This window comes from Camarhynchus parvulus, chromosome 14 (genome assembly GCF_901933205.1).
Source record: "Camarhynchus parvulus chromosome 14, STF_HiC, whole genome shotgun sequence".
NCBI classification, from domain to species: Eukaryota; Metazoa; Chordata; class Aves; order Passeriformes; family Thraupidae; genus Camarhynchus; species Camarhynchus parvulus.
Genome location: NC_044584.1, coordinates 15,889,047 through 15,912,511, shown reverse-complemented (window position 1 = coordinate 15,912,511; position 23,465 = coordinate 15,889,047). Strand labels below are relative to the sequence as shown.

Here is a 23,465-nt window from a genome sequence, read left to right as displayed (position 1 = left end):
CCTTGACACAATGACACTCAACACACTGACCAGTCTTATACTAAAATAAAGAAATAGTTAATTGCATGTGGTTGAATCCAGAGCCATAACAAAGTAAATTTAGGATTGAGAAGCAATGTATTTAAAATTGCAGGATGTGCACAAGGTTTGCTTCTAGGCTCTCTTGATCATTAATTAAATATGTTATGGCTTTCAGTTTTTCTCATTTATCTGTACAGGTTTACATATTGTAAATGCATTATTTATGTTTTCCCTTAAGTGCTCAGTACTGCCAGGATGTTTCTCTTAAACTGGCACAGATAACAAAAAAGACAAAATGAGAGAGCAAACTTGGCACTGCTGAAATGCTCAGAGAGCTGCTCGTGTTCAAATGAGCCTTTCCCAGATGTATTTTAATAAACTTGATCTGAGAAATAGAGGGCCAGACAGGCAGATGGCATCTGTGTTTAAACTATGAATTTTTTTTGTTTGTTTCATTAAGGTAAATTTGTTTTGTTTGTTTTTTCCCCCTTTAATCTCATCCTAATAATGCCTTATCACTAAGCCTTGATGCTTTTTTTCTGGAAAGCTCCTAGGATGATGAGAGAGCTGTCTGGGTGGATGTTCACTCTGAGGGAAGCCAGCTCTGAAATGGATTTTGGTGTTGTAGGTAAAACACAGTTTGGAATCAACCATTTGCTGAACTTTGAACCAAGGGAATTGGTGTGTCCCATCCCCCTGTTGTTTTTTTCCTTTCAGAGTAAACTGAGCATCATGCAGGTGGTTGAATCAAATAATTGTTTAATATAGTGTTCCCACATTCATATGAAAGCTGTTTGGTTTAAAGTAAATTGATGGTTTTGTCTGTTTGTTGTGCTGCCTGTTATGGAGGAGCAGTTGGATGTTAACTTGTGGTCATCTTCTTATTCACTTACTCTTTGCTTCTCTGTTCTATTCTCCCACTGTTCATAAACACTTCTTTCCCATCTTAAATACAATTTTTCTGGTGTCTGAGACGTTAGGTATTTTATGTTACAAATTACAGTAGCAAATAGCTGCTAACTAAAACACAAAATCAACTATCTGCTTAAATAGTCAATAACTATATTTGTTCCACTCTGAGTATTTGATGCACTTTTTTCTTGTTACCTTAGAAATTTCACCTTCCTTGCATTCCAAATCTCCTCCCTCCATCCCACCACTAGAGGTTAAAATCTCTTAACACAGAAAACCTAAATAATAAAAGAAGCCCCTGAACCAAACAACCCAAACTAACTTCTAACTTTGACCAGATGATCACTGTAGGTCCCTTTCAACTGAAAGATTCCATTCTATTTATTTTTAATCAAGGTAAAGAGGTTCATGTGGAATTCAGATCTGAAATTAACTCTTGAGACTTACGCAAGCACACTTAGAATGTGGACTAATATAACCTTAAAGTGACTCATAAATGGTGTAAAGTCATGCACTTTGAAAAGTGGAATTGTTAGTCTGCAAGTGACAGTCACTTCAGCTGTACTTAATTTGACTCCTTAGGGGAATTGTAATTAGACTGATGCTGAACTCCTGTAATTCTTACTCCCTGCTGGGAACTTCAAAGAGCATTTGTTTCTGTTAGGCTTGTGTTTTCATACAGGGACTCTTGTAAAATTTTGCTATACAAGTAGAAGGTTAAGCCTGTAATGTACTTTTTAGGATTCCTTCCGTGCTGAAAACCAGGCAGTTTTATTTTGTTTGTAGTAACCTAACTTTGACTGAGAAGTTGCCATTTTCATTATCACTACAGAGTAAAAATATCTTAGACAAATGGGTATTGGTTGGTGTTTTAGCTGTTTCTAAGTACAAAGAAGTGATAAGTATTCCAAACCTTTGAAGATATCCTCAGAAACACTGCATCCAGTTTCATGTTTTAAGGCTTGTTTGCCATCTGCACTAATGACAGAACTGACAGTGATGACACTTTCAAGGCTAATTATGCTCCCTAATGATTCTAAAATTATTTTTGAAGAAAACCAAACCAAAACCCAACCAGACACAAAACCCCTCTCTCCACATGGACAGGTCAACACCCGAGTGCCTTCCTGGGCAAAGCTTTGAAAGTTTGGCTCCAGAGGTCCTGGTGCATGGCTGAGTTACACACCTGGGAGCTGGAGGCAGGCTGGGAATGGGTGTTTCGGGGTAGTTCTTGTTCCAAAGCTCTCCCTGGAGTAGCCTCTTCCTTCTGGCAGAGTTGGGATGACCCAAGCTGTGCTGCCACTGTCCTGTCTGCTGTCACAGGGAGCGAGCTCCTGCTCAGCCAGCAGCTCTCACACTCTGAGCAGTGTTCCTGGTAATCCTGGCAGAGCACAAACAGCAGTATGGAAAAAATATATATATATGCTGTGGAATCAAATAATCTTCATAGTGACTTTTACACTGGATTAGAGCTGGATGTTTTCATGGGAAAGTGTTTTATCACTTATTTGAAGCTTCTGTATCTTTATTCCTGAGCTGTGCTGTGAATTTATCATGTATTAAAGCAGTGGGATATTCAGACTTTTGATAGGGCACAAAAAGGGGGAAAGCTTCTTCCTGAACTGGACTGCCAATCAGGTGTTTAAAACTAAACAAGATTCTTTTCGACTTCAGTTTTGTTCTGAGTTCTGGGGTTAATTTAATTTAAAATATAAATGGAAAAAATGTATTTTTTGCAATAATGATTCTATGGCACAGGACAATATTGTCTTTAGATAAATGGCTACATTTCCAATATTTATATGTGTAAGACAGATCAGCAGCTTTGTTGTGGCAAGAATGTTATGCTTTCAAAGTTATTTTGGCATTTTTTTTCTTCCCTTATAGAGTTCAAAACAACAGATGAGTTGTGAAAGAGAACAGCTAAGGGTAAGTGCAATGATTTGCAAAATGTTTTGTTTCTTTAAAACATAAGCAGAATTTAGTCTGTGCTATTGACTGATTAATTACTTAATTTAAGAGGAATATATTTAGTTCATTTGTTTCTTGTTGGTAAATATTGTACATCTTTCAGTATAAAGGAGCTAGAGAGATAGATGCAGGGTTTCTTCTGTAATGTGATGAGATTTGGCAGTAAAAAATCTTCAGTAAAATCTTTGCCTTTTCGTGGGACCCCTGACACTCAGTGAGCTCCTCCTGTGCGGCTCCAGCAGTGCCCAAGGTCACTGTGCTTCCCAGACTTGTCCACTCAGATTGCTTCCAGCAAGAAGAGATTGTCCTGTGATTTTATATTGTGTGATTTCAGAGGAACCAGTGGCAGGGCTGTGAGGAGTTCTTATTTCGGTGTCTGCTGGTTGTGCACCATCTGGAAGGGGATGGAGTTCCTGAGCCCAGGCTGCTGACCTCTCCATTTTCCCCTTTTCCTGTGTTAGAGTCGCTGTGTTAAACAGCTTGTAGTCTCTGCTGCCTTTAAATGCTACAGATCCCTGAAGATGCTTCTCCATTGCATTGATTCTAGTATTTGTTTGGGAAAGTATAACAGCTTTCATTAATGAAAAGAAAAAAACAAACAAAACCACAAAAACCCAACCAGACAAAAGCTTTTTGGTCATCTAAGTGTTGCTTAATAGACCTCCATTTATTGCTAGCACTTGCTGAGTATTTACATGAAATCCCACATGCAAATAGAGAGGGAGAGGCAGGCCTGATGGAAGGGTAAGTTTCTATATAAACAAAAATATTGTTGGAAATAGAAAAAGCAGCTTTTTATTTGTTTGTTTGTTTGCTGTTTACTAAGCATCAGCAGTGCCTGCATGACTTGCAAGTATAAAGAATATACTTGTCTTAAAGTACATTGTGCAGTGTTCTTGCTCATCCAGCCATTCTTTAGGTTAACTCCATCAACATATCTAGATGCTTCAGCTGGTCCTCACCACACTTGGAAGGGGGTTTTTGGTAAACAAGTTATGCAAGAACAATGCATCACATATTGTCCTCAATTCTTTCCTTGCTGCCATGTGACTGCATTGCATTGTACTGGAGCTGGAGTGACAAAGCTTTGTTTTATCAGCACTCATGTCTCAACAGAGCAGCTGTCAGAGCTAAAATATTGCAATAGTACCTGAAGGACAAGCTTTTCAAGAGGTAGCAGTGCCTTGAGAACAAAGAAAGCGTTCATTTCTTTTTATTGTTTTCATTTTCTCCCTTGAATGAAGGAAAATATCGTTTTAAAATATAACTTGAGGAGAAAATGAGCTCTTTCTTCAAGTAAATTTGTGTGCTTTTTCAAAGCTGTGGATAAGATGTGGTGCAGTGAAACTTTCATGTGTCTTTCTGCTCCAGTATTACACATTTATGTCCAACAATGAGCTCAGTGCTCGGGATGCCTCTGTGGCATAGCAAAATGTGGCACCTAAAGACAAAGCCATGTCTGTAACCTACTAAATTTAGCTACATCTTCTTCCACAACTCCTCTGATGTTCCTGTTGCACTAAACACAGTTTCTGGTGTAAATTCTGCTCCTGTCCCAGAGATCCCTCACGGCTTTCACAGCTTATCTGCTGTGACACTGAAATTTAAATGTACTGTGTGTGGACATGTAGCACTTGGTGCACTATGAGGATGTCACTTGACCATTCTGCCACTTTTAGGTTGGCTCCTTAACTGAGCAGTGCTGTTAGAGAAGTGTTTTGTGGCCTGAATCAGGTTTTGCAGGCCTGTAGTATTTTCTTTTGGGATTTGTGACCTGCCATGAGTACTTGGATGTGAGGCAGTCCCTTCACAAAAAGTGGTGCTTCATCCCAGCTGAAAGGATTGAAATAGAACAAGGAAACAGGATTAAAACAACCAAATGCCAACATTCTGTTGTTTGTTAAACCAAGTCAACCAGATTATAGTTAGGTCATCTAATAATACAATAAAAAAAAAGATGGAATATCTCCCACTTCCTTGTTGAGTCAAAGATGAAAATGTCTGCCACTCTCCTTTTTTGGTTCTCTAGTAATTCCTTAGTCTAAAGCCATAAAAAAAGGATTATAAAAGCATAATAGTGTAAATAAATAATTAGTCATTATGATGCCTCGAGAGGCTCTAGAACAGAGGGCAGACAGAGTTAAAGGAATAAAGTAGGGATTTATTAAAGGCCTTCACAGGATACACCTTGGGCAGTGCAAGAGCCTGGCCAAGGCTCTGCTCAAGATGGACTCTGAGTTTTCACACTTTTATAAGCTTTGGTCCATTTCCATATTGGGGTTAATGGTCCAATTCCAGCTCCAGGTTATGCAGTCCCATCCTCCCAGATTGCTCTCCTCAAGTGGTGTCCTTGGTTCTGGGGACAGGAACCAAGGATTCTGGAATCCAACCTGGAAAAGGATTGTTTTGTGTGACTGAGCTGTGAGGAGAACTTGCCAACACTTGATGTGAAGTTCAGAGTTACCCACTAAGGCAGTACAGAATCTGAAAAATATGAATGCTGAAACTTAAGGCATCAATTGTGTGGCTATAGAAAGAAATATCCAAGTCTGACTAAAATAATTTCCTCAGACATTTCTCACCTCTTATCTGTTTCAATGCCTTGTAAATTCTAAATGCAAAGCAGTATGTCACTGTTCAGGAATAAAGCATTTAGAATCATGAAACTCATTCATATTAGAGCCTCTGGCCATTATACATTATATTTATAATGAATGAGAATCCTAATAATTAAGGAAGCCTGTGCATTTTAACCCTTTTCTACTCAATATTTCAACTTCACAACAACCACAAGAGTGTAACTTATTTGTCCTGCCAACCTGGTACACTCCCCAGGTAGACATGAATGTCTTTACCTGAATGATTTAAATGAGAAATTATAAAAAAAGCTATGGGAATTTCTGAATAGAAATAGAATAGCCTCTATCAAGGCTGTTTGGGGTTTTTTTATTCCATTTGGAAAAATATCATAACCTAACTTTGGTGCATTTCCATTTGATTTTTAAAAATAAAGCATCAATGCCATTTTTCAAGTTTTACCTTCTCTTGGCAGTGATTTCCATTACAACGTGCTGCCTTGAATAATAATTATTTTCATGTTTCTTAATGTCCTTTTGCTTTCTAATCTGGTGTCACTTAAATCAGGTTATACTAAAAAGAAAAAAGTGTGTTTTTAAAGGCAAATTGACTCATCAGTATTGCTCTCCCCACCTCCCTCCACACACTGCACTTCATCAGTGTTTCCTTTAAAGAAAATAATGATGCTCTTTACTCCCCTTCATTGTGTTTTGTGTTGTCCAGGCCTGTTTATAAATCTCTTTTTGGCGCAGTCACAGCCTCCCCTCCTCTCTGACTCTCTCCTGTTGCCCCTTGCTGCTCACGAGTGCCTGCGTGTGGTTGGCATTCTGATGCATTAGAAATGACCTGTAAAGCCACAGAGCTCACAGCTTGCTCAGAATCATTTAAAAGTGCTTTCCTGCTTGTATTTCAGTCTGAAAAACCAGACTTTGAAACACATGTAGTCCAGGTTATTTAAGGCTGTGAAGAAAATTGGGATCTGAGCACTAAGCAGAGATTATTTGGAGAACATAAAGCTATAAGTAAGGGCAGTGCCAGCTCAGAAGTCTGTCTGCTGTTCCCACTGAACCTTCCTTGCTGGTCTGACTTGAACCTGGGCTGGTACTTTTTTACCATAGCCTAAGGACAGGCTAACTTAAAGCTTACAGAGCTTCACTCAACCTCCAACCCATCATTTATAGTTTTGTATGACTAATTCAGTCTGTTTAACCTTAAATCCATGAGTTGAGCTGTAGAAGGGAAGGCTTTTGGTCCTGATGCAGCAACACCAGCTCTCCAAGGTGGGCAGAGAGCAATTTTAAACTCCAATGTTGGGAGGCTTTATAAATGTTCCTGTGAATACCAATGAGGTCTAATGGTAAATGGTGTAATTTGCTTCCTTGATGTGAAATTCTAAGTGACCCAGTTGTTGCTCTAATTAACAGCTTCTTTCACATGTGCTTATTATCAAGATGCATTATATGCAGCCAGAGTTCCTTCTCTGGTCTGAAATACAGGCAGGGCAGGCTCTTACTGTCACCTTGTATTTAATATCAACTTTTATGTTTTTATACTGTTCTAATTTTCAAGGAGACAGAAAGAAGTTTTGCATCCAATATTGTTCTATTTGTCTTGTCTCTTATCTCATTTTTTTTCTTAAATGAAATAAGGAGCAACATGCAGCAAAAAAATATGTCAAAGTTACACCAGGTAGAGAGAAAACAAAAGTAAAGGCATTTATGCCCAGCATAATTTTTAAGCAACACTGATCCTGCAGTATTTAGCTTTATTTGTGTCTTTATCCAGTGCATTAATTTATTAGGTTTGTAATCTGCTCAGCTGTATTGATGAGGGCTCTTGGAAACTTTTTAAAATAAACTTTTTGAAGCTCATTGTTGTGGCATTAGCTTTCCCCTGTGATTAAGAATAGTCCATGGACATTTTTGTGTCCGGGGTTCCTCTGATGCACTGAGGAGTTACACTGTGATTCAGTGATAGACACTAATTTTTTAATCAGTTTGAGCTGAGCAAAAGCAAACAAATACCTGGAGAGAAGAAGAGAATCAGAGTGGAAGTGATTTGTTAAGTAGATATTATCTCAAGGGTTTTCTGAAATGACTCAGGGTGATAGCAGGGCAGTACACACATCATGGTTGGCCAAGAACCTCTGCTCTCCATCCACCTCTTCCCACACTGGACAGGAGGCAAGGAAAGGGGTATGAGCTTGTTTTGTGAGTCACTGATGTCATGTCGCCAGAGAGCAATGTGTAATTCATAGCATTTCTGCAAAACAGGACAGCTGGTAATAAAAATGTCACTTTTTGCCTTTCCTCTGAAAACCCCTTGGTCTGCATTTGTAAACCACGTGTGTTTTGCCTGGAAGAATAATCTGGAACTACCAAGTATTACATGTCCCTCAAGGAAAAGGGGTTCAAAGGGGAGATAAATACTAAAAGTGGGTCAGCCCAGTGTGTTTGCTACTCATCCTTTCCTTAGGAATTCACTTGATGTGCCAGACAAGTGGCTTAGAGTGATCCTGCTGTAGTTCCTGTAGCTATTCTTGCAGTTATTCCTGTGCTCATCCTCCCTGTAGGTGTAGGTGGAGATGCAGGTAGGTGAGATCAATAAGGAGATGTATTTTTGGTTCCTGATTTGTATCACACATTGACATGCAATGAATTTGGAGTATTCTCACTCAGTGTCTTACCAACTCTATTCCCAGACATTCCATAAAGAGTAATACACATCACAGCTCAGGAAAAAATATCTTGGAAATAAGATCTAAAAAAGATTGGGGAGAAAGGTTAATTGTAGGGATGTGATTTCATTTAAATTTTAACTTGGCTTGAAATAAATGTGTGCCAAAAAAAGGCAACTAGAAAAATGTAAATTTCAATTGCAGTCTTGCTTGGCAGGTCTGCTAAATTTTAGGAGCCTTCCCAACTATAGTAACTCATAATGTTACTCTATAAAACTCCAATTTGCTGCTTAATATTATTGCAACTTAAGACAATAGAAAGGTAATGAAAACTGTTGAGGTTCATGTTTCAAGTGCCATGGCCTCTCACCACAAGGGTTCTGTTCTCTTCAAATGCTGACTGCTAATAGGGCCCTTGGATCAGGAGAATAAAGTGTTTGCTGCACTTTGTTCAATAGTGGTGCCACTCACTTCAGGCTTCTTTGAATTCTTTCAGAAATAGTTGAGAGGCCTTTAGGTAATGTCCTGACTCTGCTCTTGATGGAATGCTATTCAGAAAACTTTCCATTCCTGCCCTGGCGTTGTTTTGGCATCTCTCTCTGAGAACAGCAGGCAGAGGCTTTTCTGCTGTTCAAGCACCACTTCCTTTTGAATTCAACTTTGATTTTTGCCCAGTCAAGGATTTTCTCTGTGTGGTGCTTCATAATTGCTGGAACTGAAGGACTACAGGAATTTTTGGTGAGGCTGAAGCAATGCTTGCACTAAGTACCTGTCTGGTTTGGGTGGCTTTCTATGGAATTCAGCAGCTCCTCAATGCGTGTTTAAACTCATATCTGTACATAGAAATCAGGGACAGGGAATAGTTCAATAGGGGTAATGAAGGTTCAGGAAGTGGTAAATTTATGAAAGGACAGAAGGCAATATATTTGGACAGTTTAAGGGCTGCTGAGACAGTACCCAAAATAAATTCAATATCCCAGTGCTCTCTTCCTCCTGCTGCTCAAACATGAGCAGTGCCCAGTCCTGGGCCCAGTCAGGATTTGGGAACAGCTTCTGCCCTCAGCAATGCCCAGTCCTGGATCCAATCTGGATTTGGGAACAGCTTCTGCCCTCAGCAATGCCCAGTCCTGGGTCCAGTCTGGATTTGGGAACAGCTCCTGCACTCAGAACAGCAACTTTTGGTTCAGCCTTTGTGCAGTGCCTGCACACAGCTCCTGCTGCAGAGTGCTCGCTGTGAGCAGGGATGCTGGCCTAGAAAAGAGGAAAGGTTTTCTTGCTTAGTTTGTGTTTGTTGAGAGGGAGCTCTTTTTTCACACAGCTTTTGTAGTTTCTCTTTGATCATCTGGAAACCAGACCTTTGAGTGCACAGCTTTAGCAGTGTTTATACGATCCTGACTTATTAGTTCAACCTCTGCTGTTGCTGAGGCAATTTGACTGGCAAAGATCATGGTCCCTTTAGTGTCACACCTAATTCAAGCAGGAAATGCTATCTAGTTTACAGTGCAGCTTGGAGGTTTGTGGGTTTGGGTTTTTTTTTTTTTGGTGTTTTTTTTTTTTTTGGTGGGTTTTTCTGTTTGTTTGTTTTTAGGGGTTTTTTTTTTTGTTGTTTTTTTTTTTTTTTTTTGGGGGTTTTTTTTTTTTTTTTTTGGGGTTTTTTTTTTTTTGGTTTGGGTTTTTGGTTGGTTGTTGGTTTTTTTTTTTTTGGGGGATTTTTTTGTTTTCTTTTTTCCTTGGTTGATTTGGGTTTTTTTCAAGTTTTGGGTTGCTGTTGTTTGGGTTTTTTCTCCCCTGGGTGTTTCCACAAGTCCTTCCTGGCTTGGGTGGGAGTTTTGTGGCTTTGCATGGGTAGTGCTGTTGGCTTGAACTATTTACTTTTGCATTTGGGTGAAAAAAGTGAAAACTCAGGAAAAGTTTTCCAGCTGCAGATAGTTGGGCTGTATTTTTAACACCCTCTTTGGTCCTTCTGCATGGTGGAGTTCTATTCTCATTTACTCATATAAAAAAGAACAGACTGAGCAACAAGATTTTTCAAGGGAACAGGAAAGGCATTGAAAATATGGAAAGAACTGAAAAAAACCCCAAAAAAAATTACATGAACAATCCAAAAAATGTGGTATTATAGGGACAAATATTCACTGAGCCACATTGTATTCTTTCAAGTACAGAGAATGAAGGAATATTGATTTTAAAATGGCTATCCTGTCCTTGTTTTGATGATTATGGTCTTTTTATGTTCTTTAAAATCTTTCTAAACTTCACTTGTTTAAACTGGTTAGGTGTACTACTATACAAAACCATTTCATTATGCTTTTTTAAGTAGCTGCCAATTTTTTTCAAAGCACCAAAATTGCAAGAAAGGAAAAAAAATCACCTTAAAAAACCCAGAAATGTGTGAATCAATATTAATATGCAAATATATACATAGTAGTATGTATTTGTATTACACATATACATAAATACAGTCCTTCTGACTTGTGGTTGACGTGAACTGTTGGATGAAGAGTGAAATCTTGGTTTTGGATAGGCCAGAATTTTAGAACTCTGTGTTTGTTCTTAATAGTCTGTATTTTTTCTTAGTCTCAACTTTCTTAATAGTAAGAATAAGTGAACTGTAAGTGTGCTCTGTTCTACTCTGCAGCAAGATCCCAACTTGTCCTGAAAGCCAAGTCTTTGTGTTCAACAGGAATGGCTTTCTTGGTACAAAATCCCAAAAAAAACCCTCCATGTAGTCCCCAGGAAGCAGGATAGAGAAATAAAAGCACACAAACACACAAGATTTATGTGTTTTCAAGCTGACAATAGTTTTGTGCCATCTTGAAGTTCTGGGCTCGAGAAGGAGCTATACTTGGTGTTGGAAGACAAGGGAAGTACAGAATTTTAAAAACACTTTAGTCAACTAATTTTTCTTCTTTTCACAAAGGCTTGCAGAAAAAAAAATGTTTTGGAAAAAAGTGTATTATCCAGAGTCCCACACTTTTCCCTGTGTGGGCCTGGACAGGCTGGAGAGGTGGAGCCAGGTTCAAGGTCCTGCCCTTTGCCTGAGGCAATCACCAACATCAGCAGGTACTTGGGGACAAACTGATGAGAAATGGAAGAAATCCTGATCTGGTATTTTCATATTTTCACCATGGTATCTGGAAGATCCATTTTATGAGGCAGGAAGTGGAGAAAGGCAAAAATGCTTTGCTGATTTTTAGCATCTTTGCTGTTTCTCACCCCTGGGAGAAGCTGACCTTGTTTCAGGAATGTTTTTCCTCCACATCTGTGTGCTGTTGTGTATTTTGAAGCTTTGATCACCTCTGTTTTCTTTAAAGACAGTATGGCTTAGGGAGAGGGAGATATAAAACCAAAATGCATCAGATCACAGGCATTTTCTATGCTTCAGTAATACCAGAAATTTGAGCCCTTCCTGTGAAGGAGTGGCTACAGGTGCATCCCAAGCATGCAATCAAATGCCACACAGGCTGTTATTCATAGGGAATGGGCAAAAATACGGATGCACTGAGTGCTCACAAGTTCCATTTCCACATTTCTCTTTCACGCAGTAGTTATCTCTGCCTTTGGATTGTTAAGATCTCTTTGAGTACAACACTGAAAGTAAAAGAAGTGGTGTTCATCTCAAGGTCACTTTGGTACTTGAGAGCAGCTGCCCTCCAAAGAGCACATAATGAATAGTTGTATTACCTCTTGGTTGGTTTTCCCTACATGCTGTAGATTGCTTCATATGCTATCAGCTCATTTCTCCTTTTTTCTTTTTTTTCCCCTCCTCTGAACTACTGCTTTCTACAACTGTTTTCATCATTGTTAAAAATCATTTATATAGCACCATAAATTACAGGCATTTTACAGGCAAGGAGTAAGATACTGCCTTTGCCCCAAATACTTTATGGTTCAGGTACATCTTTGATATCTGGTGTACCTTTTATTTTACTTAACACACAGCCTGGGAATTTTAAGGTAGATTGCATTAATCTCCTGTTTTATTCCCACAATTTTTCATGATCAAATGATGGTGAGGGCCTTTCTGTGATGCAGAGAACCAATCATCTGTTTGCTACTTCCCATAAAGGTGTTGTAAACATTCTCCTCACTGAGAATTCCAGGCACATACTTTTGTGCTCATCCATTTGCATCTAAAACCTGTAGGCACTGGAAAAAACAAATCCAGCCTTTTGATAATTTAACTCCCCCCTTGTTCTTTTGTTCTTGACACTCTAACTGGCATTTCCCTTTTGTTTTTTGAATGAAATCTCCCAGGAATTTTCACATGATATTGCCACAGTGCCCAAGGAAAAACCTGGCAGCAGGATCTTTGAAAAGGTAGTTTAGTTTTTGGAGTTTTGGCTCAATTATTAGGCTCCCAAGACCAGGATGGTCCCAAGACCATACCTCATTTACACTCCTGCTTCCACTAATGCAGATGTATAAAAAGTAATTGTAGCTATATTTTAATTTGAAGTTAGGATTTTTTTTAATGTTTGCCTGGATGATAATAGTCCAAAATATATTGGACTGTCCATTACTGTAATTATTTACTATTCTCTTCCACCTTTAAACACAGATTAAAAAACAAACAAGCAGCTATAAATCTAGGAAAAAAAAAAACCCCATAAATTCATTTAACAATCTAATTTTTCCTAAGCTCTTGAAATGTGCAGGTCTTGGGTGCTGGGCACCTTCCCAGTCATGTGCTCAGCTGGAAATGTGGAGTCCACTGTGGGATTGTGGGGGTTTCTTTCAGTTATGATGATCTTGTATCCAGAGTATCTATTTTACACTGAGCAATAGTAAAATATTTTGAATATTTATCAGTGCTAAAAATATAGAAAAACTTTTCTCAACTCATTTACAATTTTTACAAATACAAATTTTGGGGTTTTTTTTCACATGTTGACATCAGAACAGAGCAATCACGGTGTGCTAGCATTGCCATGCAGTTCCTTCTGGTTTGAAAACCAGATCTAATGGCTGCAAACAATTACTCTCCCATATTCTATTCAGTATGTTAAAACTGTAATTTGGAACCAAAATTTTAAAGGGTTTTTTTTCACTAATTTCTTTGAAAATGTATTAGAGACTCCAAAATAATGCATAATGGTATTGGGTTTACATTTAAATCTCAGGCTTTTACAATTTTTAGAGAACTCTGTGGCTTATATGATACCAAATATATAATGATGTGAAAAATATTGGCTTTTATTTAAAAAAGGTTGAAAGGAAAAGAGAAAAAATCATTTTTCAAATTGATTAATGAAAATATATTTCCATGTCTTATTCAGAACCATCCAAGCTTTATTTTGAAAGTGCTGGCAAAACACTGAAGTTATTAAAAAGAGAAAAAAGGTCAGAGAGTGTGCATCTGTAATCATACTACCATCAGTGTGGCAATCTAATATAGAGGAAATTCAGTTAAAACAAAGATTTCTGATGTTATTCCAGTAAATAACAAAAGCAGATTGATGTTCCTCTGTGTTTTTCTGAACTAAACCCCACCCAAATGCTTGCACTGTTTATTTTGCTGTGTTGCTGGCACTAGGGCATGGTATTGATGCACTTGAAATGCATTTTGTGGGCATTCAGGCTCTTCCCTGCTTAGGCTCCTGCTGGAGGCACTGGGAGTGCCTTTCCTTGGCCAGGTAGAGGAAAGAATGTAAAATTCTTGGAATTTGGAGCATAGAAATAGTCTTGAACGGTGTATGTCAGGCAAAGAGAACGTTAGTGTATGTTTAATTAGGTATTGGTGCTCCCTGAACTCAGTGTTTGCATTTCCACAGCCACAGAAGGGTTTAATTCAGTTTTAATTCAGTGGGTGGACGTGGAGACTCACTCAGAACAGAGCATCCTCGTTCAGGGCTCGGGGGAGAACACCAAATATCACCTCTGAGAGGCCAGATGGGCTTTGTGCAGCCTGATCCTGCAGCCCAGAGCCTCCCTGCCTGCAAAGGACTGCATGAACCAGCCGTGCTCATGGAGAATTCCCTCCTTTGAAGTGCAGGTCAGGATGGAAAACAAGCCCTGCTTGTTAGCCCTGTGCTCTGAGTGTGACGTGTTCTTAGGAGACAGTAACTAAACAGAAGCAGGGTACCCCATTCTGAATGGGATTTGTCATACTGGCACATGACATTTCATGTTAAAAAAGAAATAATAAAATCAAAGCGTCTTTTGAAATGCTTCAATATTGTTTACTTGCAAAGCTCAGTTTGCCACGATGCTGTGGTTTAGCAAGGTGTTGCTCAGTCAGTGCTGTGATGCCTTTGATCAGCATTTTGCAATTTCCTCTGTGGGGGCAGCCCAGCTGAGCCTGATGCAGTCCCAGAGAGAAGGGATACCCAGGCTGCCACAGCTCAGTGCCCACGGGAGCTGCTCCTGCTCCTCAGGCGAGAGCTTCCCTGAAAACAAGAGCAGCAGGGTTTGCTCTGCCCCTTGCTGCTGCTCTTTTAGGCTCAGTGCAAGTGCCACCAACCTTCTGTCGTGGGAAGTGCTTCAGAGCTGAGCACCACCCCTGGGCTGCAGCAGGATGTTGTGTTGGTGATTTGTCTCTGATGGAAGGAGGAACGGCCACTCCTTGTGATGCTACTGCAGAATTTCCCTCCTGAGGGGGGGAAAGAAAAAAATCTCGGCTTTCACACAAGCACAAAGTCTTATCAGCCTGTACTAGCAGAAGAATCTACATTTTGGTTTGAGACAGAGGTTATATTTCCAGATTGTCACTGTTTTCAGAACAGGGTGTAATCTGTTTTGTTTTTGTCAGTGTCAGTACCTGTGCATTTGCTGTTGGAAATAGTTAACTTTGCATTTTGTTGCTGGGAAAGGAGTATCCAATTGATGTGAACCATGAACCCCCTAGGAAAATAGAAAATACATAGATTCAGAGCATCTCAGAACACCAATTAAATATTTAGTGTACAGGCTGGATCCCTCCTAATGGAGAGTGTCTGAGGTAAACACAGCATCTCTAATGTACAATCAATTTAATAACAGAAAGGATTGGCAGCTCGTGGAAGGGGAGGGGATGTATTTTGATTTCAGGCAGAAAAACTGTAGGAGAAGTGAACTTTTTAATTGTGAGAATGAATATTCAGGCAATCCAGCTGTGGTTTGCTGAAGGAAATTCTGGTAGGACTGGAGGGCAGTGGAGGAATGTGAAGTACTCACAGGTTTGATGATTGCCTGGTGGTGGCTGTGCAAGTGGGTCTAGAAGCAGAACACTGACATGATTTGTACTGCTTGAAACATGCAGGGAAAAGTATTCTGAATCTGACCTTTTGCAAGAAGCTGGATACTCACAATTTTTTTTTAAGATGAGGGAAAATATATTCCTACTATGGGGACATTGGAAGTGCTATAGTGACCTGGTTATGCTATCACAATCTGCTGTCCCAGAGTGTTCCTTGGAGCAGTGCTGTGTGCATTTACCAGCTGCTCAACTACTACAACTCCTTTAGAGTTGTGCTGCATTTAGCTTTCTTCTAGAAACACCTGTACTTCAAAACCAACCGTGTCCTGTTTAAGGAAATCCTAGAAATGAGTCTCGGTGCTTTGAAGCTTCCAAAGTGAATAAGAGCAGACCATGGATAGAATGCATGGATAGCTGCATTCACAGCCATTCTCAGATGCTCCAAGATGCCAGGAAGACATTCCCTCTGCCAGCCTGCCAGGAAGCACTCTTCATCTCATTTTGTCTCCTGGCATGCCCTGGGTTCCCTCTCAGGGTTTGGACTGATGGACAGAAATTTCCCAGTGATTTTTGAAGTGATGTCAAAATGATTTGAGGCCACTTCTGAAAGTCAGAACCATTTGGCCATACATGTGCATACAGCACGTTGCATTTTTTTTTCCTAGGAAAGCACTGATGCAGCCTTAATTATTGTCTCACTACTTATTTGTCTTTAATACACAAATATCAGATTTCAGAAAATGTCAAGTGTTTCTGGAAAAACATAGTCTGAGACCTATTAAAGGCACATGTTCTGTGAGTCTCATGGTAGGAGCCAAAAAAAAGAAAAAAGGGCAATGGAGAAAATCTGCAGACATCAAGATGATGGAGAGGGTCCTACAAGTCACGAAATGAAAGGCAGGCATAGATGCCCAAAGTGTTTTTGTGGTCTGGAAGGCAGCCAAAGAGGCATTGATTTATTAAAGAGCAGCCTCACGGCTTCCTTTTCTCTGTGTGATGGTGCCATTAGAGCTCCTCAAACAGTCTCTGGTTTCCTTGAGAATGGGGAGTAGAAGATGCTGAAGACAGTTATTGTTTCCAGGCTGATGCCACTGCCAGACCATCACTTTGTGTACCTGACTGGGGAGTTCAGTGTGTAAAGTGTGAGTTCCTGATTGTTAAACACAGCCACTACTTGTGCAAGAAGTGCCCCAGCAGTTGTGAGGGTTTTACACTCTGCACTTGTGATGCGGTATAAATAAACCCCAACTTTAATGAGACAGCAACCGTGAGACACCAATTGTCTCCAAAATGGCAAACTCAGCTGTTTTGTTAATGGAGTTAACTCTGGGCTGTCCTTGTGCACTGCTAATACCCTGGGAGTGATTAGCACCTGTAGCACCAGCTTCTTGTCTGCTTTTGTAGATATCTCAATCCTCTTATGTAACTCCTTTTCTCTCTTTTCTCTCTGAATAGCCAGGATTAGTTTTGTAGTTTTCCATTCCTTGCCCCTGCAGTGCCTCCCTAAAACCCTGCCCCTGTGTCTCCTTGTCACTTGTCCTGCCAGTTTGTCACTTGTCCGTGGGCAGTCCCTCCACCAGGACACTGCTGCAGAGGCCCTTCTGATACTGGAGCAAATCGGGAGGTGCTGCCCAGCCTCATTGGTTCTGCTGCTGTTCCCTGGAGTTCGGGTGCCAGAGGAGCAGATTTTTCACCTTTTCCACGGCAGTGGTGCTGCTCTGGGAGCTGGAGAAGTGTGCTCAGCACACGCTGTGGATGTGCTTGTCCTTCACCAAATCAAAACACTGATATAAGCCAGCCCCAGTGAGGAGGCTGTTCTCAGCTTGTTAAAAAACAAGTGAGAGGAGAAGACAGAGCATGAATTAGTTTTGTCAGATCTGTAGTCAGAAATAGCAGCTGATAGGTTTGCTGTGATAAGCTCTGTGTATGATGGCTCTGCTGAAAGGTAGGCTGTTCCATGATTTACTGAACTATTAGAAGTGGTAAAACTGATCCATTTGTTATCATCCAGTGCATAAAGACTTCAGGTTTTAAGGAGCCTGCACTAAATAACAAAGCAATTTATATACTCATAAACTGAAAATTACAGGGAAGAAGTCCTTAAGTCATTGGTAATAGGAGCCTTTTATCATATTAGTGATGATTACCAAATGTTAACCCCTACTCCCATTTTTAAAACCAAATCTTACTTTACAGTAGTTGCAATTACCTAAAGAACTCCTAGAGACAACTTTGTATTGATTTATTATGCAAGTGTGGCAAGTTTTATTTATTTGTCTGAGTGCCATCCCTCTCCCAGCCCATCAGGTCCCTGCATCAGCTGAAGTGAGCTGATTGATGGTTCTGCCAGCAGCAGCATGGGGCTGATGTCACCTGAGCAATGGGATGAGCTGCCTCCACCACTGGGGAGCACATCTTTACCCAAAGCAAATTTGAGTGTACTATCTTGAAAAGAGATTTTTTTTTCTGTGCTTCAATAACTAGATAATAGTTAGCAATAGTTGGTTTCAGATTAGTCTGTTCTAAGGAGAATATAATTATGTGTCCTGCTGTGAAGATGGAAATACCCTCTGCCAGGTTTTAAAAATGCATGGTAAGACTGTGAGTCGTCTTTGTGTTCACTTGAAGCAAAGATTTTATGGGCACTGGAAAGAAGATGTTGACTAAAGCTGAGCAAACATTTGCCTGGAGGTAATTTTACTGATGGCATTAGTTTCTTTTTTCTGCTCCAGGGTGTCCTGAGATACTTAATTCATTCAATTTCATTCAACCAATCTAAGTTCTCAAGGAACAGATGAATTGAGAGCCACTTGTTACCAGTACTCAATATTTGATATCCAGCTCGCTTTATTTAAATGTGAATGATTACATGCTGAAACAGATTTGTTTCTTTTTGTGAGCTGTATAAGCAGAGTATCTAAAATCAAGATTTGCATACACACCTGGGTGTTGTACAGAAGAAAATTGGAGAGCCATGCTAACGTTTCAGGGAATTTAGTTAAAACTCTTTTCTTGCAGAGGGTAAATTCTGATCCCACTACCCTTGTGTTAAACTTTTCTTTCACACACCTTATTTAATTAAATTTAAATGCATCATCAACCCACAGTAACGCTGATCAGACTGAAGCTGGAGTCCAGCTGACATCCTGAAACCAGGAGGGATTTTGTGAGGTTTTCCTGTGGCTGCCAGGGCTCTCTTGGGCAGAACGGTTGGCTGAGTCTGCTCTCACCAAAGAGAGTGAAGAAGCTACTGAAATTATGGGTATGGATTGATTGTTACCAACTGAACAATGATCACTAATAATTTGGGTTAATTATGATCACTTAGTTACCCTGAGTTTTGTCAGGATAGGATGTTTGAGTGTTGGGAGAAATAAGCCGGGCTTTGTTCCAGGCACATCACAAGTGTTTGTACCAGACAAAGGGGCAGACCCCTCATGGTGTTCTTCCCATCACTTTGCTGTGCTAAATGTTAGGAAAATTAATCCACAAACACCAGAGGTTTATGTCCAAAAAGGAGACAGAGGGGTCCTTTTACTTTATTTGAATAAAGGGAGAGGCCATGGGGCATTCCCCTGGGGTCTCTCCAATTCTTGGAGGACTCAGCCTCCTTTTTATCCCAATTTCCCAGCCACATTTCCCTTCTCTCTTTCCCCATTGGCTGAGGTACTTGAGAGGTTCACACTTCCCAAAACACCTGATCCAAAAGATTTCCCTCTAATGTATAACCCTCCCTTTTAATTCTCAATTCTTATGGAATTTAGGGTTTTTTCTTTCCCATTGTTTCTTTCATCTTTCAATGTCTAATTTAATTTGTCAGCCAACCTAAAGTTTATTTGTAAAGGCAACTATATTTTTCCATTCATCAATCAGTGGAATCCTTCCCATTGTTTATCTCCCAGTGCTGGTTTTATCCACCAGCAGACCCACAGCTTGTTTGTAAAGACAAATCCACTGTTCCTCTCATAAGGAAAGGGAAAGCAAAGTTTCATGTTGCTGGTTCTGTGGGCAATGATCAGCTCTGTGCATCCCACACATGTGCCAAGGAATGTAGGATTGGGGAATGTGGGATTGTCCCCCTTGCACTGTGCCCTGAGCACAATTCATCTCAGCCACCAATCCTGACTGGGGGTTTGAAATTGTGCTCAGCTTTAATGACCAGGTTGTTGGCTGATTGCTCCTCAGGCTTTCCTGGGACAGTATTCTGACCTTGCTGTAGAGCAAATGGGAACAGAAACCAATTTCTTGCATCAAAAGTGACAGAAGGGCTAAAGCAACAGAAACTAATTGAAAATGGGAAAAAAAACAACCAAAAAAACCCCAAAAAAACCCCCGCAAAAACCAAAAAAATGTGTGGTGAAAACAGAGTTTATAAACTAACGGAGCAGTTTTTATAAACACAGAGTTTATAAACCAACATAAAGTTGCACTTCAGTTGCTCTTCTGTATTTATGCTGAAATCCAAAAAGCAAAAGCCAGACAAAATACAGCAAAACCAACCCCCTTACAACTGCAGTGACACAAGGACAGATTAAGGACTTGTTTTGTTCCCATACCTCCTAACAATTTGCAGTTTTTCGTTTTATATACAGCCATAATAGATGAGGCTGTTAAGGTGTGGAAATTAAGCACAAACACAAATATTTCTATCCTTCTAAATGCTTCAAATTATTTTTTGTATTCTGTGTAAATTATGTGAGATTTTAGCGTTGTTGCAGCTCGTGTATCATGTGCATCATTTGTATCTTTTCTTGGGGAATCTGAAGTAAAAGAAGCCAGTTTATTACCAGTAATGGCAGTGTAATAATTACCATCACATTCCCTCCCTCCTTTATTAGGCTTTTTGGTTTTTAAGAATTATTAAATCCCTCTGGTTTAAATTTGGGAAAACAGAGATGTCAGTTGAAAACACACACTCATTAAAGTCAGGAAGTTTTGTCTTTGCAGTCCATTAGTCAAATCTATGATTTTGATACCCTTCTATATGGTCTTGTAGCACCTAGTAAAGCAGATTATACCATCTAGCACTGAGCTTGTTTTAATATTCCTGCAGTTCCTAGGAGTCTTATATCCCTTGCATAAGGAGGAACTTAGTCTGCATTTTCTTATCTTCCAATGCAGTAAGCAGCAATATCAGTGCTATTTCCAATCTTCTGTGTCATTAATAAATATGCCAAGATATGTCTGTGAATTATGGTCCTTTAATAAGGTAATGGAACTCCTAGAATCTAGAGCTTGATTTTTTAGAAATGGAAACTGTTTGGGTGCCAATAAGAATGTGCTGATCACATATATAACTAATCTTGATTAATTATGAGTACAAATTTTATTGTTTCCTTGTTACTATTACCAAGTATTTTTATCTACCCTTAATATCTCAGCAATCCCTCATGATTCTGTAGGGAAAATAAATGATATTCTGATTGATTACAGAAGTTCAGGCTGTGGTACAAGCTCACACAGCAATGCTGGTGCTGAAGCTGTGACAGTACCTGAGAGCCCCATGTGAACATCTTGGGGAGCATCAGGGGAGCTGGGCCATTACAGCAGCAAATAGCAAACACCCAGACTGGTGACAGAGTTTCTGACTGCCTGTTTTTTAAAAGAACACCAAGGTTCTCATTGATTTCAGCAGCCTTTGACCTGAACTCGATGTCAGCTCTCCTGGACCAGCCTTTGTTAAAATGATTGTGGTCAGTACCTTCAATTTACTTTTTTCACATTGTTTGCAAATCCAGAACATGTAAGAAGTGACCTTAGCAAGCAGGGTTCAGTTTAAACTTCAGCCATAGGTGCAAAAACCAGAGTAATAGATTTATTTTCAGTCTTTTTTATCCACCTTTTTCTACCTGCACAGGAACTACAGCTAATCTAACAAAGTATTGAAAAATATCTGTGTGAAAAATAAAACACTTCAAATGAATGGTACTGTACAGCAGCATTACAATTTGTTCCTCTTGTTTGGAGGAATAAGATGTGAAGAATTGGCTGAGTAACCAATTTAATAATGAAGAGAATTTAGAATACAGAGAGAGTAGTTGAAAGCCTTGGGACATCATTCCCTGAAGTTTCATATGCTGCCTGTGCTATGCTCCAAATCAGGGAAATTTTGATACAGAAGTGATTAATAGGCAATACCTGTGCACAGTCTTTTATCACATTAATAAAATCTTTAACTAGCCTTTGAAAATTCTAAAACCTCCTGTGTTCAGTTGAGGTGCACATATAGAAAGAACTGCTGGCTGGCAGATGTTCAGATACATTATCAGAAAATGTATTTTCAGCCTAACCAGTATAATGTAATTCATTCTAACATGATATTTCAGGTTTGTTTCAGTGTAACTGACTACAGAACACAGAGCTCTATGCAGGAGACTAAAGGAGGTGAAGGCGTTCAGCTTAAAGGTGACTGGGTTAGGCCTGGTACGGAGCTGAGTATTGGTGGCTAGACACTCAGATCATTTAAACAACTCAAAATTGGAAACAAAAGGGTTTTCTTTTCCTCTTGTAGTCTGCCCAGGTGAAGGAAATGGCTTTATTTCATGAGACTGCACTAAACTTATATAAATGTTATGGTCACTGCACATTACATTAAAAATTATCACTTTAGGAACTGCTGTGTTAAATCTTTGCCTTGTGCCTCCACTAAAAGAGGCAACAACATTTTGGCTGGCTGTAGTATTTTACAGATGAAGCACAAATAGCTCTGTGTGTGTGCTTGTATCTGTTTATCTGTATAAACTTCTCTGTTGAAGTCAGCGTGAGGCGCCACATGAATTGATTGCTTCATTTTGCTGTTTAATCAGCTCTGAACTGTCAGTGCCACAGCAGTTATTTTTACTTGGACTTCACCCTGGTGGCAGATTCCAGTTGCTTTAGTGCTATGGATTTTGGTTTGCTCCCCCCAGTCTTGCTTTGCTGTTGAATCTCCTCTTTATGGGATGTTTCAGCAGGTGCCTCTCCATTTGCCACCTGCCCTGGTGCAATTTAGTTCAAGTATTTTAATTATTTAGGTGACATTTTACCTTATGTGGTCAGGCTGAATATGTAAATAGATTGGAGTCTTTAGGTAAAAAGAATGGGATAATTTTATTTTTTTTAAAGAAGTGAGAAGTTTGTGATCAAAGATAAGAAATAAATAGTGAAACATAGAAACAAAGCAAATTTCTGTTTAATCTCATTCCCATCACCATTTTTTATATCTTATCTCTTTAGTAATTATTGATTTATGATATGGAGTTGATGCACTTGATAGAGAGACTGTGTGAATAGCTCTCCACATCAGTTCCCAAAATGTGCCATGCTCAGGGTGTGGCATGCAGCAGTTCACAAGGCCAGGCATGATGGTCAAACCCAATAATGCAGCCTTAAAAGTAAATAAGATTTGTCTCCTTTACATTTTAAAATTGTTTCTCACCTGAGGATGATGCTAATTAATTTACTAATTATATTGTGTGTTTTAATGAGATGAGTTAAATGAGTTAAAAGTATTTCCTTGTAGCAAAGGATAAAAGTCCAAGTGTCAATCAAAAAAACTCGAGTCCCTTGCATGCTCCCTCATTTACATAATGCACATTCAACTTTAAAAAAAGAGCAAAAGATGCAGTTCTCTTTACTAACCTTTATTAAATATGCAAATCACAATCATAACTTTGATTTTGAAGTATCTATTACGGTAAAAAAAAAAGATCTACCAAAAATAAATCAAATCAGCCCAAACGCTTCTGCTGTGGTCTGATTTACTGTTTGCACTCCCTGTTTCTGGTGCTGGCAGCAGGAAGAGCAGCAATAACACAGTGGAGACAGTAGATGGCTGTAGAAAAGTGTGTTGAGCACTCCTGTGTGAGCGTAATAAGATTGGGAAAGGCCTTGACCTGACTGGATGCAGCTTTTATCTGAAGTACATTTAAAGAGATAAAGGAGAAGCAGGGTGCAGTACATGTTCCTTTCTTTTCTGTAGGGGCTTTGCTTTGAGTTTAAAAATTTCTCAAATGTGGGATTTGTGAACTGGGTCCTTCAGCAGGGAGAGGTAATGGCTTGAGAGCCACCAGAGTCACTCTGAGGATTCTCCCCCTCCCTCAAGACGCCTTAGAAATCCTCCTGTAAAATTCCTACAGAGGGGGCGTCTGT

The 23,465-nt window shown here is 39.6% G+C and overlaps 1 protein-coding gene across 5 annotated transcripts in view; it reads left to right on the top strand.

The window, feature by feature from the left end:
* The window catches only part of RBFOX1 (RNA binding fox-1 homolog 1), an 815,431-nt gene that overhangs the window by 443,032 nt on the left and 348,934 nt on the right, over positions 1–23,465 (top strand). For all 5 annotated transcript variants that reach the window (XM_030957849.1, XM_030957841.1, XM_030957844.1 and 2 more), the window contains one exon: positions 2,821–2,862. In XM_030957849.1, the coding sequence (XP_030813709.1) occupies positions 2,821–2,862 (42 nt within the window). The remainder of the gene's footprint in view (positions 1–2,820; positions 2,863–23,465) is intronic.